This window comes from Triturus cristatus, chromosome 2_2 (genome assembly GCF_964204655.1).
Source record: "Triturus cristatus chromosome 2_2, aTriCri1.1, whole genome shotgun sequence".
Classification (NCBI taxonomy): domain Eukaryota; kingdom Metazoa; phylum Chordata; class Amphibia; order Caudata; family Salamandridae; genus Triturus; species Triturus cristatus.
This window is the reverse complement of record NC_140582.1, coordinates 461,209,565-461,227,972: the sequence shown is the minus strand read 5'-3', so window position 1 is coordinate 461,227,972 and position 18,408 is coordinate 461,209,565. Positions and strand designations below refer to the sequence as shown.

General features: G+C 46.0%; 1 protein-coding gene across 2 annotated transcripts in view; it reads left to right on the top strand.

Moving 5' to 3' along the window:
• Nucleotides 1–18,408, top strand: part of ADAD1 (adenosine deaminase domain containing 1) — a 756,025-nt gene that overhangs the window by 198,344 nt on the left and 539,273 nt on the right. For both annotated transcript variants that reach the window (XM_085641552.1, XM_085641551.1), the window contains one exon: nt 14,840–14,947. In XM_085641552.1, the coding sequence (XP_085497678.1) occupies nt 14,840–14,947 (108 nt within the window). The remainder of the gene's footprint in view (nt 1–14,839; nt 14,948–18,408) is intronic.

Here is an 18,408-nt window from a genome sequence, read left to right as displayed (position 1 = left end):
TGGTTTGATCTATTCGCCACCGAAGAGAACGCGCAATGTCATGAGTTCTGCGCGTTGAAATTTCCAAGGCGGCACTCGCTCGGAGACGCTTTTCGTTGCGAGTGGCGTTGCGGTCTGTTGTACGCCTTTCCGCCTATACCACTTCTGCCCAGAGTGCTGAAGTAGATCAAGCGCGACCGGGACCAAGTCTTCGTTGTGGCTCGGGATTGGGCACGAAGATACTGGTATCCCGAGCTACTCAGTCTGTCAGTCGAGCCCCCAATTCGACTGCCTCTTCAGGAGGAGCTTCTGTTGCAGCAGCAGGGGACGGTCCTCCACCCGAACCTGTCCAGCCTCCACCTCCATGCGTGGAGATTGAGCGGCGGCAGTTGATGCCATTTGACTTGCCTCCTGAAGTCTGTGATATCATTCTGGCAGCCAGGCGTCCCTCCACTAAAACGGTATACACCTGCAGGTGGAACACATTTGTGGCATGGTGCACAGCAAAGGCTGTGGATCCCCTTTCAGCCCCTCTTTCTGAGGCTCTCCTCTTTCTTCTTTCCCTGGCCCAGCAGGGCTCTGCTCTGGGCACCATCAAGGGATATCTTTCAGCTGTTTCAGCCTTCTTAAAGCTTCTTGATCAGCCTTCTCTTTTCAAGTCCCCTGTTGTAAATAGATTCTTAAAAGGCATTGCTCACATGTTTCCTCCTGTCCCCTTTGTAATGCCTCAGTGGGACTTGAATCTGGTGTTAACCGATCTGATGTGTGCTCCCTTTGAGCCACTTCATAACTGTCCTCTTTGTCTTCTGACTCTCAAGACTGCTTTCCTGGTTGCCATCACCTCTGCCAGAAGAGTGAGTGAGCTCCAGGCTCTTTCTTCTAAGCCTCCTTTTCTCTGTCCATCAGGACAAGTTGGTTTTGAGGACTCGCCCTTCTTTGATTCCTAAGGTGGTTACTGCCTTTCACATCCGGCAGTCCGTTACCTTACCCGCCTTCTTTCCGCCTCCGCATCCCTCGAAAGAGGAAGAGAGGCTCCACCGTCTGGACCCAAAACGTGCGCTCTCCTATCTGGATCGCACAAAACAGTTCCGGGTGGACGACCAACTCTTCGTTGGCTACGTGGGCGCTAAGAAGGGGCGGGCAGTGCACAAGCGAACCATCTCTCGGTGGGTCGTTTTGTGAATGAAGGTCTGTTATTCCTTGTCTAAGAAGGATCCTCCTGTGGGGCTGGGGGCCCATTCCACTCGGGCCACAGCGGCTACTACTGCCTTGGGACAGAGAGTCCCTTTGCAGGACATTTGTCAGGCAGCAACGTGGGCCTCGCTGCACACGTTTGCCAGGCATTACTGCCTGGACAGCCAAGTCCGGAGAGACTGCTTCTTTGGCCGTTCTGTTCTCCAGGACTTCCTGGTGTGATCTTGGTTCGCAGACCCACCACCGGGGTTGGTATTGCTGGGGTATCTATTCTAAGGTAAGGAATCTAACTAACGTGTTTCTTTCAGATGCACAAGTTACTTACCTTCGGTAACGATATATCTGTAAGAAACATTAGTTAGTTAGATTCCTTACCGCCCCACCCATCCTCCCCGTTCTGCGAACCGATATCTAGGGTTAAAGTCGTCCCCTTCAGGGCCCTAGTTTCATGGCACCAGTGTCGGTTTCTTGCATGGCCCTGCGTTCCTGTCGCGGAAAGCTATGTACAGAACTGACGTCAGCGCGGGAGGGCGGCGTCTAAGTACTCCGTCATTCCGGTGATCACGACGACAGACGCAGAGTCGCAGACGACGCCTACCAACGCGCAAGGGTACTGCTGATGAAAAATCTTGCCGGATTCAGTCTGACGCCTGTGGATATTCTAAGGTAAGGAATCTAACTAACTAATGTTTCTTACAGATATATCGTTACCGAAGGTAAGTAACTTGTGCTTTTAGAGCAAAAATGCCAGTAGACACCAGGGATTATATTTATTGGTATGTTGGGGAGCGACACCTCTGGCAATGGTCGCTCCCCATTGAGGGGGCAATATTTTGATATTTTGCCCCCTCGCCAAGGGAGGCAGAAAGCCCCTAGACACCAGGGTTTTTCTTTGTACGTCGGGTCAACCCCTTATAGATGCAATATTGTGGTTATAGTCTGCACACCCCCAAACACTCCCCCCAGCAGGTGTCTAATTTTCTGAAATGTTGAGGGTTTCCCTACATGGCTGCCGAGCCCAAGATGAAAAACTCAGGTGATCCCCTCGCAAAACCAGGTCATTTTGTCATAGCTAATTTTGAGGTCTCCACAATACATTTTGAGCTGTTCGCTGTCGCGGACACTAGGCCTACCCACACAAGTGAGGTACCATTTGTATCGGGAGCCATGGGAAGGCTGAGTGGGTGGAAGCTTGTGGCTTCCTGCAGATTCCAGATCTTTCCAACACAGAAATGTGAGGAAAATGTTTTGGTTTTTTGGACACATTTTGAGGTTTGCTATGGAGTCTGGGTAACAGAACCTGGTGAGAGCCACACAAGTCACTCCATCCTGGGTACCCCTGGGTATCTAGTTTTCAAAACTGTACAGGGTTGCTAGGTGCCGGCTGATCTAGGTCCCAAAATCCACAGCTAGGCACATTTAAAAAAAAAAAAGGGTCTGTTTTCAGTGGAAAAATGTTTCCACGTTGCGTTTTGGGCCGTTACCTGTCGCGGGCAGTAGGCCTAACCACACAAGTGAGGTACCATTTTTATCGGTAGACTTTGGGAAATACAGAATAGTAGAACAAGTGGTATTACCAATTATCTTTATATGCATTTCTGCCTTCCAAATGTAAGACTGTGTTTGAAAAAGTCATGAAAAATGCCCTCTAATTTACATGTTAGTATGGGTACCCACAAATTCAGAAATGTAAAAATAGCCACTGCTTCTGAACTCCATATCTTGTTCCCATTTCGGGAATACATAGGTTTCAACCTATTTTTCACTCTTTTCACTCTTTTTATTTTTTTACCAAATGAATTGCTGTATACCTGGTACACAATTGAAAAACCATTGCAGCGTGCTGGTCAGTTATTGGCTTTGGGTACCTCTGTTTCATGGTGAACCTACAAGCCCTATATATCCCGCAACCAGAGTGGTCCAGCTGACATACCAGTATATTGCTTTCAAAAATCTGCCATAGTTAGAAGTTAGAGGTGAAAATGTAAGCACAAATGGTGTTTAAAGGGTATTTGTTAGTTATATCCACATTTCTGCTATTGCCATATCGGCCTTCTCTATTTAAGTCGCCTGTTGTGGCTCGTTTTTCTTCTAACGTTTGCAGCACATATTTCCACCTTCTCCCTTCATTAGGCCCCAGTGGTACTAGAATTTGGTATTGACATACCTGATATGTCTTCCCTTTAAACCCATGCATAATTGTCCTCCCAGGCTTTTGACTTTTAAGACTGTCTTTTTGGTGGCAATTACATCGTCCCGGAGGGTGAGCGAGCTTTAGGCTTTCTCGGTTCCCAAAACGCGTGCCTCTTTCTACCCAAGGTGGTGACCCCATTTCACGTCTCAGACGATCACCCTTTCGACTTACTTTGCTCCCCCTCAGAAAAGATCCATTGTTTGGATCTAAAGAGGGACGTTACTGTTTATATCAATCGAAGCAAGGACCACTGACTCGATCAGCTTTTCATTGTGTTCATGGGAGCAAAGAATGGTAGGGCTGTGCAGGGGAGAACCATTTTGGTGGGTTGTACTTTGCATTAAAATCTGCGGTGCATTGGCAAAGAAGTAGCCTCCACAAGGCCTAAAGGCTGACTCCATTAGAGCGAAGGCTGCAAATACTGTATTACCATACTTGGTGCCTGTCCTCTACATTTGTCGGGCAGCAACGTGAGTGTTGGACTTTGCCCTTTTTGCAGGGTCATCCAAGAACTTTTTGCCTTAGTCCTGTATTATTTCTGACCTGTTGGTGGTGGTTTTAGGAATCTGGGCACTTAATCACTTTTGATCAGTGCTAAAGTGCAACTGCTCTCTATTGTAGACTTGGTAAGATTGGTCTACACCTATTTGGCATATTTAATTTACCTGTCCCTTGGTGTCGCATATACCCAGGGCCAGTGAATTAAATGCTACTGGTGGGCTTGCAGCGCTGCTTGCGCCACCCACGAAGTAGCCATTCAAACGTGTCTCAGGCCTCTCACTGCAGGGCCTCCGCGTGCAGTTTACTGCTGCTGTAACGTGGCACATAAAGTGGATGCCATGTCTCTGACTCTCCTTTTACTGCATATCAGTCACCCCTAAGGTAGGCCCTAGCTAGCCCTATGGGCAGAGTGCGGTGTAGGTAAAAGGTAGGACGTGCCTTAACTGTGTGGAATGTCCTGGTAGTGACAAACAGCCTATTTAGTTTCTCACTGCTGTGAGGCTGCCCTCTCATAGGAATACATTGGGGATTCCCTGATATGTACTTCAGTGGTAATTCCGGACATGAGAGGGGCAGCGTGATCACGTTTGGTATGTTTTGAATAGTGGTGATAAATGTCGCTTATTGGTGTTAGGGGATTTATTATTACTATTTTAGAAATGACACTTTTAGAATTAGGCATTTCTGTGTGCTATGTGTCTTTGTGCCTGCCTGTTGTGTATTGACTGTCTGGCTTTGGAGTGACAGGGGCTGGGGAGATGCAGTGGCTCCAGAGAGTCTTGAGTCCGTGCTAGGCTGAATAGACCTGGTCTGCATTTGGAGTGGTGAGAGTAGTAGCACCTGCACCTGAATAGGGCTGTGCCTGCCTTCCACAGTGATGGCTCTGCCCTCCTGTGGTGTCTGGGGCCAGGGCTTACACTTACAATGGGGAGTGTTGTGCACTTGAAAAGTGCCACCCCACAACTGGTTTGGACTGGGCTCAGAGCCTGTGCCAGGTGGAGAACAAAGACTGTAGTACTATAAGTACTGGGGCTGTGACCCCATGTCTGTTAAACATTTTGAGCTTATTTGGGGAACTGAGGAAAGCACACTGCATGGACTGCAGTGTGCCAGGAGGAACCGCCACTGGGGACTGACCTGATGCCCGCTGAGCAGCTGAAGGGACTGCTGCTCTGCTGAGGAGGAAACCTGGTGTTCTGGCCTCCTGAGCCCGGTCTCGGGGATTTACCAGGGCTGTGTGGCTAGCCTTGGAAGGGATTGAAGTAGCGCTGAGTGAGCGCTGTGCTTCCACCCGCCCCTCTCCTTGTGAGGAGGTGCTCATTAGCCCGGCACTGGGTGCGCCTCCTCGGTGCATAATGAAAAGGTGCAGCAGAAGTTTGTTGCTGGCGCTTCACAGGCTGTTTTCTGAGCCTGGGAAGTAGGCTCTTACAGTGAACGATGAAAGCAGCTGCACCGTGAAGTGGAAGCCAGGCAGGGGATCCCTGGTTGTGGGCGGGGCTCCCGAGAGGAAGGGGAGAGCCCCTTGTGTTTGCCAAGCCTGGTTGTGGGTGTGGCCACATGGCAGAAGGCTGGGCGGAGGAGACCAAGCTGACGGAGAGTTTGCTCCGTGTCCCACTGCTGCCGTGCCAAGAGCCAGTGCACCCCGAGGTTGGTGGGGTGAGTGACTGCCGTACTTGGTTTCCCATCCGTAGGAGGCAGTGTGGGACTACTCATCGCTCCATTTGTTAGGCACCAACCCCACCTGGTTGTAGGCAGCTGCCCTGGGCGATGCTTCTTTTTGCCTAATGGTCCTGATAGAAGGGAGGCCTCCACGGAGGTCCAGATCCGGCTGAACAGATTGGAAGCAGCAGGCAGATTGGTGCTGGGGCATATGATCTGGTGGTTATTGCAGCTTATACCCTGATTTTGGGGGGTCGGGGGGGGGGAGGGGGGGCTGGACAGTGCTGATACCACGTGGGTGAATCCAGTGTTATGTGCGACATCTGTGGGGGGCAGCCTGTGCTCCCAGGTTGGGACATTGTTGTTGTCTAACAGTATCAAGCTGCTAATTGTAGTGCCAGGAGGTGGCATCTATGTACTTGTTACTCCTGTGTAATACTGTGCAGTTTACGCCCAAGAGGGGCAAGATGTACTTATGGTATTCCATGATGTGTGCACAGCTGCAAGTGTGTACTAAGGTGCACTGATGATTATATGCATGTGGTGCTATGTCAAGTGCTGGTATTATGTTTATGCCTAATGTGGTGTGCTAAGTGCACTCTTACCAGTAGTTACTGGTTGTCCCCACTAACTGTGATATATGTGATGTTTCTGGCAGTGGCCCGATTGGCCTAAATGATATATGTAATCTCTGTGAGGAGGACGAGTGCCAGTGGCACTGTATAATATGTGATTGTGTTCTAATGTGTTTTTATGGATAATACAAAGGCTATTTTTATATATCCTTGTGTGGAGTTTCTTTTGTGGTGTGCCTCGTGTTTAGCTGCTGTGCAAACGCTTTACACATTGCTTCTGGGATAAGCCTGACTGCTATACCATGCTACCAAGTGAGTGGGTGAGCAGGGGATAATATTCAGCGTGTAACTATCTTGCCCTGACTAGAGTGGTGGTTTCTGCTTAACTTAGGCGCATGCCCTAGCCAACCAGAAATCCCATTTTTAACAGTGAGTTACTCCATATGTTTACGAAGCACTATAGTCTGGACAGTCCGGGTCATCAAGTGGGGACTTTTGCTAAGTTGGCACTGCAGGGCTTTCTGGTTTGTAAGTTTGCAGTCTTTTCTTCGCAGAGGTTATTTCTGTGGTATCTGTTATAAGGTAAGGGATCTGCAGTTAAGTCTCTTCCAGAAGAACAAGTTACTTACCTTTTTGATGACTTCTTTCCTGGAGGAGACTGTATATAACCACAGATTCCTTTCAGACCTTCCCTTCCTCCCCGCTCTACGAATGACAGTCCTTCCTCTGGAAGGTCCTCCTTAGTTTCAGCACACTGGTCATAACCTTTGTGACATGGCTCTATGTCTGTGGGAGCGAAATGCGTCACGAAAAAAACGGAAGGGTTGGTGCTTATATAGGCACCTTGCACATCCCAGCTCTGGGCTCTAGCTACCCAGTCTCCCATCCATAGCAGCGGCATCTGCGTATCTTGTTTCAGGACATTGAACAAATGAATGTGTTGCAAGGCAAGTTTCCACATCTTCATCGTCTATTTATTGACCTTGGGAGGGAAGGCCGTATCTTTGAGCTATAAATATAATGTATGGCTCCTTTTATAACCAAATCCTTCAAGCTCAAGGCAGTAAGTTGACGCCCTCTTCCCCCAAACAGCCAGTCAAGTCAAACTTTATTCGATTGCTTTTTTAGACGATCATAAAAGTACATCAAAATGTATATATATGTGTGTGTGTGTGTGTGTGTATATATATATATATATATATATAATGTATGTATGTGTGTGTATATATATATATATATATATATATAATATATATTTTGCAATTAGTTATTATAAAAACATTCAATTAAATCAATATCCCTAAACTCATGGTAGGCTAGATGGTTATATTGCAATGCATTTCCTATACCAGAGGGCTTTCTTTAAGAACATTGCTCCCCTCCAGGCTATTTGTTCATTTTCCAGGAATTGTAATGCTATGAACGCAGGTCGACATTGTTTAATCTCCATACATTTAAAAATTTGAACAATCCACATTTTCCTTAATACAGTATAAAATCTACAAAACAGAACATGAATGGTGGATTGTTCTGAATGGTTATCACAGGGACACAATTGCATCTCTTGTGACCAATCGTTCATTTTTGGGAAGCTAATAAGTTAATGGAAGCCACCTGGCACTATTATTAAATAATGTTGAGTGCAGAAAGTAGTTCAAATCATTTGATTATAGCGCACAGTGGGCTTGGTAATCTCTGCTGAAACTGATTGTATCTAATAACAGTAGGCCCTCTCTTTTTTAATTCTTAACTCGTGATGGTCAGCATAGTGCTGGGGTCGGTAAAATATTCTGCGTGGGCTAGGTTGTGCAAAAAGTCTCGGACATAGCTTAACCAGGGGATGGTTAAAGCGCCTTCCAGCTTTAAACTATCCTGATTAAGCGTAGTGTATACCAATGTCCAAATCCTATGCCATAAGAGGATAGGCTTCATTCTTATGAGGTCAGCAATATATGGTACGCCCATCTGAGTAGCAGACATACGATTATGTACTGCTCGGTTCTGCCAGGATATAGCATAAAAACGCATTTTCCACTATTTGTAGGGCGTGTACATCAGCAAAACCCCATACCCCTGCCCCGTACATGGCCAGAGAGATGCATTTAGCCATATAAATCTTGTTGGGCTCAACCGGCGGCCCCCTTCCCAACTTTCTTGAAAAGTTAGCAAGGGTGGCTGTAGTTTTTAAAAACGCCAAATGTTTTGCTAACACTACTTGTGCCCAACGGTCATTCTGATCAAAGAGTATACTGAGATATGAGAATCTATTAGTGTGAGAAAGTGGGTTTCTGTTGCAGTAAACCCCCCCCCCCCCCTTTTTGTTTGTTGCCAGACTACTGATGCTCGAAGAGGAAAGGGCTGGTAGCCCACCCCCAATAATCCCTAGGGAGGAAAGGGTCTCCATACCCTTAACCCCAAGAATCAACCCCTGGGAACCTAGAGGCCACACAGGTGGTACAGGTCCCAGTGAGGACATTCAGGGCAGCCTCAATGAGGAGGACAGCCTTTTAGCAAGGCTGGCCAAAAGATTGGATCTAGAGTCCAGACTCCTGGCTCTAAAAAAAGAAAGAAAGGAGATGGGTTTAGCACCCATCAATGGTATCGATGGTGGCAGCAATACAAATAATAAGGACACAGAGCAATCTTATGGTTCTAAAATCCCCAAAGGGATTGTCCCCAAATATGAGGAGGGTGATGATCTCAACAAGTGGTTTGGGAAAAAGGGGGTGGTGATGGACAGAGTTTCTGAATGATGCAGAATACTCTTACCAAGTCAAGAGATCATGGTTTTAATCCATCACCGTTTTTTAGCTCACTGCACCATCCCAGCTCAGAACCTGGCTACATGCAAATTAGTCTGTACCTGTCCCAGTGCATGATGGGAACAGGGCAAACCAAACTACTGGTTTCTGGCATCACAGCCTTCGTCGGCCCGGCTTGCCTGAATCCCGATGGTGCAATGAGCAAGGGACTCACGTCTGAGCATACCCTCCCACACTGAGTGTGGATAAAATCGATTTGGGAAAAAGGGGGTGGTGATGGACAGAGTTTCTGAATGATGCAGAATACTCTTACCAAGTCAAGCCGGGCTGACGAAGGCTGTGATGCCAGAAACCGGTCCCCGGAAGCTTGTTTCTTTCCCAGTATAAGAATTGGCTTGGTAGTTTGGTTTGCCCTGTTCCCATCATGCACTGGGACAGGTACAGGCTAATTTGCATGTAGCCAGGTTCTGAGCTGGGATGGTGCAGTGAGCTAAAAAACGGTGATGGATTAAAACCATGATCTCTTGACTTGGTAAGAGTATTCTGCATCATTCCGAAACTCTGTCCATCACCACCCCCTTTTTCCCAAATCGATTTTATCCACACTCAGTGTGGGAGGGTATGCTCAGACGTGAGTCCCTTACTCATTGCACCATCGGGATTCAGGCAAGCCGGGCCGACGAAGGCTGTGATGCCAGAAACCGGTCCCCGGAAGCTTGTTTCCTTCCCAGTATAAGAATTGGCTTGGTAGTTTGGTTTGCCCTGTTCCCATCATGCACTGGGACAGGTACAGACTAATTTGCATGTAGCCAGGTTCTGAGCTGGGATGGTGCAGTGAGCTAAAAAACGGTGATGGATTAAAACCATGATCTCTTGACTTGGTAAGAGTATTCTGCATCATTCAGAAACTCTGTCCATCACCACCCCCTTTTTCCCAAATCGATTTTATCCACACTCAGTGTGGGAGGGTATGCTCAGACGTGAGTCCCTTGCTCATTGCACCATCGGGATTCAGGCAAGCCGGGCCGACGAAGGCTGTGATGCCAGAAACCGGTCCCCGGAAGCTTGTTTCCTTCCCAGTATAAGAATTGGCTTGGTAGTTTGGTTTGCCCTGTTCCCATCATGCACTGGGACAGGTACAGACTAATTTGCATGTAGCCAGGTTCTGAGCTGGGATGGTGCAGTGAGCTAAAAAACGATGATGGATTAAAACCATGATCTCTTGACTTGGTAAGAGTATTCTGCATCATTCAGAAACTCTGTCCATCACCACCCCCTTTTTCCCAGATCTCACCAAGTGGTTTACAGCCTTTGAGAGGGCTTGTGAAACCAGGAGGGTGAAGAAAACTTTCTGGGTGGCACTCCTTTGGGAACTATTCTCTGGTAACTGCAGAAACAGACTACTGACCCTCTCTGGGCCAGATGCTGGGTCTTATGACCTCATGAAGAGAAATCTGATTGAGGGATTTGGACTCTCCACTGAGGAGTATAGAATTAGATTCAGGGGGGCTTACAAAACCCAGAACCAGTCCTGGATTGATTTTATAGGCTACTCAGTAAAGTCACTGGGTCGCTGGCTAACTGGAAACAATGTGCATGACTTTAATGAAATTTACAACCTGTTTATGAAGTAACACAAAAGTGTTTTGTTGCCACACTACTGATGCTCTTTGACTTGATGTGCTCTGGGGCCCTGCCAATCAGGACCCCAGGGCCTGGGTTCTTTCCCCAAAACAAAACCAAATCGGCAACTCTGGACACAGGTAGGTCCCTGGTAACTGGTACCCCATGTACCCAGGGCACTGTGACCAGAGAAGGCTCCTAAGGGCTGCAGCACCAATTGTGCCACCCTTAGGGTCCCTGTACCTTTTTCACAAACCCACTGCCTTGCAGGCTGCGTGTCTTGGTGCAGATCCAAAGTGAAGAGTCAACATGTCACACATCCCTGTGTGCCTTGCCTACCAACCACTGCCCTGGCCTAGGTCAGTCACCCCTCTAGCTGGGTGCACTATGCCAGTGGTGAGGGCACAGAGGCATGAGCACTGTGCCCCTACAGTTTCCGAGTCCATTCTCAGACATTGTCAGTGCAGTGTACCATTAAAGAGTATATGGTGCTGGGAGGTTGTCATTACGAACTCCACAGTACCATGATGGATACACTGAAGTCTTGGAAGTTTGGTATCAAACTTCTCAGCACATTGTACCCACACTGATGCCGGTGTGGGCTTCAATGTAAAATGCACGACAGAGGGCATTTTAGAAATGCCCCCTGAACTCGACCCAGAACCAGTGTCCCTACTGAGTGGTTTCTTAAGCTGCCACCCACCACACATGTTGCTGGACCCCTGGGTCGAGAGCCATCCGCTCTCGAGGGCCTGCAACAATGCACATCCTGGGACGAGGTGCTAGGTCCCCTCCCCCAGGATGGGCAGGGGAAGCTTCAGAGGCCTGCCGCCTTTGTGAGCTTCTCCAGACTACTTGCTGTACTCAGCAACTTGTCCCCACTGTTTCTACCCCCCCACTTTGGGCGGGATAACCGGCGGGAAAAACAAGTGAGGAAGAGAGGTGTGCCCACCTCTGCCAACTCCACCCCTAAGGTGGGGGAGGCGAGGTGAAGCACAACCTAGAGTCCCTGCCATCTTGAGGATGGGGGACCCAGCCAACCAGGGACAGGCTCCTGCCCCCATCCCACTGGAGAGTGGTAGAATAGTGGTGTACCCACCCCAGGGCAGGGACCCATTGGTCCCTGCCCTTTACCTACCTGCAACGCCCCTAAATTTAGTATTTAGGGGCACCCTGAACCTTCCTTGATGGAATATTTGAGTATGTCTGGGTACGTGTTTCTGTTTGGTTGAAAGACTGTATGTGCGATTCAGGATGCCTGTAGAGTTTCTTGACATTTATTGTTTCCATGTCTTTTTTATTGTGCTCTTCCATACTAGTGACTTGTAGCACTCTATTAAAGAATATATAGGAAGAGTTGTTTCTTTTGATCATACAGGTGGACTTACCCCAATTCCCAGCCCACCGTTTACCAAAAGATTAGGTTCTCTACCAGAATGTGGGCAAATATTTGTAACCAGCCCCTCCAGTTTGGTGAGTCTCTCCTCAATTTGTGATAATTTCTGTGAACGTGGATCAATTACAACAGATACCATAGTCTCAAGCCTCTTCCAAAAGTTCTCCTCGTTTGATCTTGGGGGTAGTCTGGGGGCTGGTTTGTCTTCAAAGTTAAACAGACCCCCTGTTCGCTGATTCCATCACCAGTTATAGTTTCGCTTCTTGTTACTTTTTGTGATTTTTGTTTCTGAGGCCCCCGACTTTCTTTTTTTGGAAGGCGGCTCACTATTACTGTCACACCTTGTTTTGGACTTCTACCGCCTAGTCGTTATATTTGTCCTGTTTGCTACCTCGGGGGTGTAGACATTTCAACATCTGACCTTGTATGATGTAATTATCTTGCTTGAAGTGCAGGATCTTGTAAACTATTTTGTGTGGAGCGCCCAACGAGTGCGGATGATTTCTGAATTGTCTGAGGTTCTAGCGAGAGCTGACGCTTGTACGCCTCTTTCTGCACCCCTCTTGCCTCTTTCTGCACTTCTGTTGCTTTTTTCGGCATCTCTTGCTTCTTTCTGTTACCTTCTTGCCTCTTTCTGCAGCTCTTTCTGCACCTCTCACCTGTGTCTACAACTCTCTTGCCTCTTGCTGCACCTCTTGCCTCTTTCTGCACCACTTGCCTCCTTCTGCACCTCTCTTCCTTCTTTCAGCACTTCTCTTGCCTCCTTCTGCACCTCTCTTGCCTCCTTCTGCACCTCTCTTGCCTCCTTCTGCACCTCTCTTGCCTCCTTCTGCACCTCTCTTGCCTCCTTCTGCACCTCTCTTGCCTCCTTCTGCACCTCTCTTGCCTCCTTCTGCACCTCTTGCCTCCTTCTGCACCTCTTGCCTCCTTCTGCACCTCTTGCCTCCTTCTGCACCTCTTGCCTCCTTCTGCACCTCTTGCCTCCTTCTGCACCTCTTGCCTCCTTCTGCACCTCTTGCCTCCTTCTGCACCTCTTGCCTCTTTCTGCACCTCTTGCCTCTTTCTGCACCTCTTGCCTCTTTCTGCACCTCTCTTGCCTCTTTCTGCACCTCTCTTGCCTCTTTCTGCACCTCTCTTGCCTCTTTCTGCACCTCTCTTGCCTCTTTCTGCACTTCATTTGTCTCTCTGCACCTCTCTTGCCTCTGTGCACCTCTCTTGCCTCTTTGTGCACCTCTCTTGCCTCTTTGTGCACCGGTTGCTTCTTTCTGCACCTCTGTTGCTGCTTTCTACACCCTTCTTGCCTCTTTTAACGCCTTTCTTCCTCTTTCTGCACGTCCTACCTATGTAGGCATAGTTAGAAATTAGCATTTTAAAAATCTTAGAAATTCACACAAAAAAACCCACAGGTTTCAGGGATGTTGTAGTTAGGCTGACATTTCACTTGTACAAAACCAGAGAAATTCGGCCGTTCTAGTTAGCTGAGCTAACTATAACTTGTGCCCCGCAATGCACTTTTGATGATGTCACATATTAAATCACTCATGACCTGGCCGGTGACACCACTGATGACATCACTGATGACATCATCCACTTAATATCTGATGTACCTCTTCACACCCTAATATAACCTTTGATATACCCACTCTAAAATAGACTACCATTCTCTAAACCATAGACACACCAGTACCAGTTAGTACATACCCACTCACTGATTCATGGATGGACACATATCCACTCACTCACCCATAAAGTCACTCATTCACGCAGTCATCTCTACAGCCACTGATGTATGCAATCCTATACCCATACAGACTCTCACACTGCCACTCGCCCATAAAGTTAATCACACCTAGTCAGTCAAACAAAGAATCAAACACATTGCCATTTACTCACCTATACAGTTATACACACACCACCTCACTTAATCATACAGATACTACCACATACTTACTCTTATTCAATCACTGACACAAGCACACAATCATGTAGTCACTCTCCCAATCCTCACTCTCGTATATAGTCACTTGTATACTCCAACATATACTGCCTTTCACATATGTAGTTACACACATTTACCACTGAGCTATCTCCTCACTCATGGACACGGCCATACGCACACTCACCCACCCATACAGGCCCTTGCACTCGTGAACCCATACAACCACTGAATCACCCACTCGTACATCCATGCAGTGAGTCACACCCCCACACAGACACTCGGGCACCGATACAGGTACTCAGACAACCAATCTTGAACCCATATGGATACTCATGTAGCTACTCACCAACCCATGCAGCCACTTGCACACCAACTGACAGACTGATACAGACCTTCACATAGATTAGTCATTCACCCATGCATTCATTAAGACCCGTTTAGTCACTCTATACAGTCAGTCACGCACCAAATCATCCACTCAGGCACTCATACACCCACTCATTCTTCAATACACCTTGCGATACATATATATATTTATTCTTAAATTTTAAAAACTCTCAGTGATGCCACTGACCATGTCATGAGTGATGTAATATGTGACATCAGCAGTGCATTGCGGGGTCGCGAGTTATGGTTAGCTCAGCTAATATATATATATATTATGCACCAAATGGAGACGCTGCACTCCCAGAGGTTTTGGCACACTTCTTTATTCAATTTACACTCCTTCAGACCCCACAACGCGTTTCAACAACAGTCTTCCTCAAGTCTCATCTAATATGACCAGTATTGTTGATTGGTACTTTCTTTTTACTTTCTCTTTTTAAAATGATTTCTAATGAATAAATGTCAATTAAAAAAATGTTGCAGTGTTTCATACGTTTGCATAGATACTCAACATTTATGAATGTAGATTATGACCCATAATGGAGAGTAGGATTAAAAGTACCTTTTTGTCTTGTAAATTATACAGTTGTAAATGATGCTTTTTAAATATGGCAAATTTGCTATCTTTAGGCTCTTCGTTTCTTCCTGTGGATCCAGTCTCTGTGAACCCTCTCTCTATGGATACTTGTAACTTTACTCATTCAGTTGAGCCTAGTTATGTGCCAAAGGTTAATTATGGTAAGCAACTTTGTTTGATTTTCCTACATTTTTCACTTCATATAATTGGTGTTATGTTTTTAAAATGCATTTTATTAACATTTTACATAAGGCATCCGGCCCCCTGATATACATCCTTAACAAATTTGTTGTCCTGAGATTTTCATTTTTAATTTGTTTTTGGATCATTCGAGAAGTATTTAGCTTGGGTAGAAATTGCTGATCTGAGCCGAATTTTCCTAGACTACATTTAAAAAAAAATGCAGATGTGTTGAAATGATGTAAACTGTCAGGAACCATGAGACCTATATACTTCATTTTGGTGTCAAAACATAGGTTTTGGAGGTCAAGTATTGTTATAGATATAGACAATAACTCCTCGGAGCAACCCTTCCACCATTTTCCAAAACGGCGGCTGTAATAGAGGAAGAAGAGACCACCTCTATAGAAGTGCTGGAAGAGATACAAAGACACTAATAACTATCTCCTCACAGACTGAAGTACTGTAAATTCACTGAGCAATGGATGTGAATACTACAAAAACAAACAAATTCCCTTGGGGTGAAGGTGAACAAATTACCCTCAACAGCATTACTAACCAAATAAAGTACTGTCACAAAAACTAGCGTTGGTAATCTTAAATACCTTGTGCGTGTGGGGAAAACGAGTTCTGACTGTCACATATTTGACGATCTTCGGTACAGTGAGATCAAGAGATCAGTCCCGCTAAGTGACCCTCCATGGATTTAGATCAGTTCCCCAAAGATGAGGGCATCATTCTTGTATATGACAGAAAATTATAATCTGTGTAATGTCCTACGTAGAAGTAAATAGGATTTCAGGTACTACACTTTTCATAGCAAAAAGAACTGCCATTATTCTAGACTGGACTACTTTTTCATGGATAGAAAGAAAATGGAGAAAGTAGTGGGGATAGAGCATCTTCCTATTCATTTGTCAGATCACGCAGCTATGCTTTTAAAAATTGTGCTGAAGGGCTTTTACCGTGTTATGACGTGAACAATTAATAGAAGGATATTGCTGCAGGCAGAGATAGCGGCAAAGCTATCGTGAGGTGCAGATGAGTTTTTTTCCTGGAATATGACCTCTGCACCCATGCATGTAAATTGGGATGTGTATAAGGCCTGGCTAAGGGGGGAGACTCTCAGAAGGTTATCATTACATTGGGAGGGAAGAAAAAGCACAACTTTTGCTATTAAAGGAGATGACGAAAGTAGAGGAGGTGCTAAAAGCGGACTTATTGAGCAAGGAGTAAAGGAAGGGAATGTCGGTAGTATAGGAGGAACTGCAATTAAAGTTTAGAGTTAAGGTAGAGGAAAAGGTGTTACAGTAATGGGAAGCTAGTAGAGCTAGGGATATTGTACAGGCGGGAATGTTGTGGAAAAATGCTAGCTTGGAAATCAAGGCTTCAAAGGAATCGGAATTTCATTAGGAAGGTCGAGGAGGATACAGGGATGACGACCGAAGAGAGTATTCAGATTAGAGCTGCTTTTAATACATTTTTTCAGGGACTATATGCAGAAAATCGTGTAATAAATAAAGAAGAATTGGAACTTTTGGCTTTAAGGAAAACGTCTCCCTAAATTGTCAAACCATCAACAATACCTCTGTCAAATTATTGGCAGCAAAATCTTGGCAGGGCCAGATGGCATCCCCAGTTGTTTACCTCTGTATTGCTAGATTGCATGTCAATCCCGGGGTCATGGAAGAAAGCCGTAATCATGGTTATCCCGAAGCCCGGTAAGAATCCCTTACAGTGCAAATCCTTCCACCCAATCTTCTTACTTAATTGTGACGTTAAAGTTTTTACCAGTATCGTAGCAGTCCCTTTAAATAAAGTGGTGGGGCACCTGATACACCAGTATCAAAAGGGCTTTCAGCCAGTTAGAGACATGAGAGAACTTAATCATACCAATAGATTTAGCTGCAATTGTAGAGGCCCCATTCATGGTTGTGACCTTGCATGCCACCAAGGCATTTGAACACGTTAATTGGTGATATCTCATGGCTGATTTAGACCACTTTGGTATGTGTAAAACTTTGATAGATAAACTGTTCAAGATCTATGGTGCTCCAGTTGCACGGATCCTGATGAATGGTAGTCTATCGTTGCCAGTGAGAATAGAAAGGGGGACGAGGCAAGGTTGTACTTTCTCCTATTCTTTTTGATCTTTACTTTGAACCTTTAGCTCAGAGTATAAGATTGAATGAAGAGATAAAACCATATGAGATTAATGAAAAAAAGAGCAAAAATACGGACTTGGAACCAGAGCGGTTGGATACTAAGTGTTGCTGAAATGAGATACTTGGGGATAAAAATAACCCAAGCTATTGGGAAAATTACAGCAGTCAATCTTGAAAAGGCAGGCGATGAGATGGGAAAGTTGCTAAAAAGATGGTAGAACCTCCCACTCTCTATTTATGGGTAAATTAATGTAGTGAAAATGCCTATTTTACCCAATGTCACCTTCTTGTTCGATATTCTGCTAAATTTCGATAAAAAGGCTCTCCTGTACTTGCCAGGGTAAATCGGATCATTTATTTGTGCTAGCAAGGGAATGTCTTTCCTGGAAGAAACTGAGAAGGAACTCAAGGGCTGGAGGGCTAGGGCTCCCAGACATATAACTTTACTGCTGGGCCTTTCAGCTTAAAAAGTAATAGAATGCTTCTACTCTGTCCAGATGAGACCTTGTTAGCGGCAATGTATAGATCAATGCTTCAGGGCTTGCCAGAAAAAAGGCCTCTCCTATCTCATGGTCTCTTGAGGTTTCGGTTCTCCATGTGGATTCAGGATCAGGATAAATGCTGTAACACCTGCCGAGATGGCCCACAATTGCGGACCTCCAATCTCCCCTGCATCCTAAGGAGGACTCGAGCCCCATTATAAAGTCCTAGGCAAAGATTGCACCTATGACCACGTCAGCATAGAGCCACTGCTCTATACTAGGTTCTTTCACAGCTTATTGACCTTTAATTCAGTCATGTTCATGATTGATTTTAATAAAACCTTTTCAAAGTGGAATCTGATGACCAGTGAGCTGCATTGAGGATATGTTCCAATCTAGCTCCCAATGAAAGTTTCCACGCCATTGCTTCTCTGGCAGTGTGTGCCCGCCCCAGATTGTTGGGAATCTATACAGGTTTATTGCATGGCACAGCATACCCACCTTGCAGTGGTAGGAGAGGAACAGCATTGTGTGTCTTCCTGATGGTCATTAGTAATTGCCTTTCACCTTGCGGTGAAACTCCTCTTTCCAATACTGTATGCCTTAATACACCTTACCACACGCAGCTTTGGGTTATCATTAAATGCTGGGTAAGAGATTGACTTTGTCCTTCTGGAAATATTCAGTGACCCCCCATGTCTGAATCCCGGCTGCAGGAGATCAAATATGAGAACATAGCCAACTTACCTGAAAGTTCTGTCCTGGGCAAGTATATTATTTTGACATGTTTCAGGA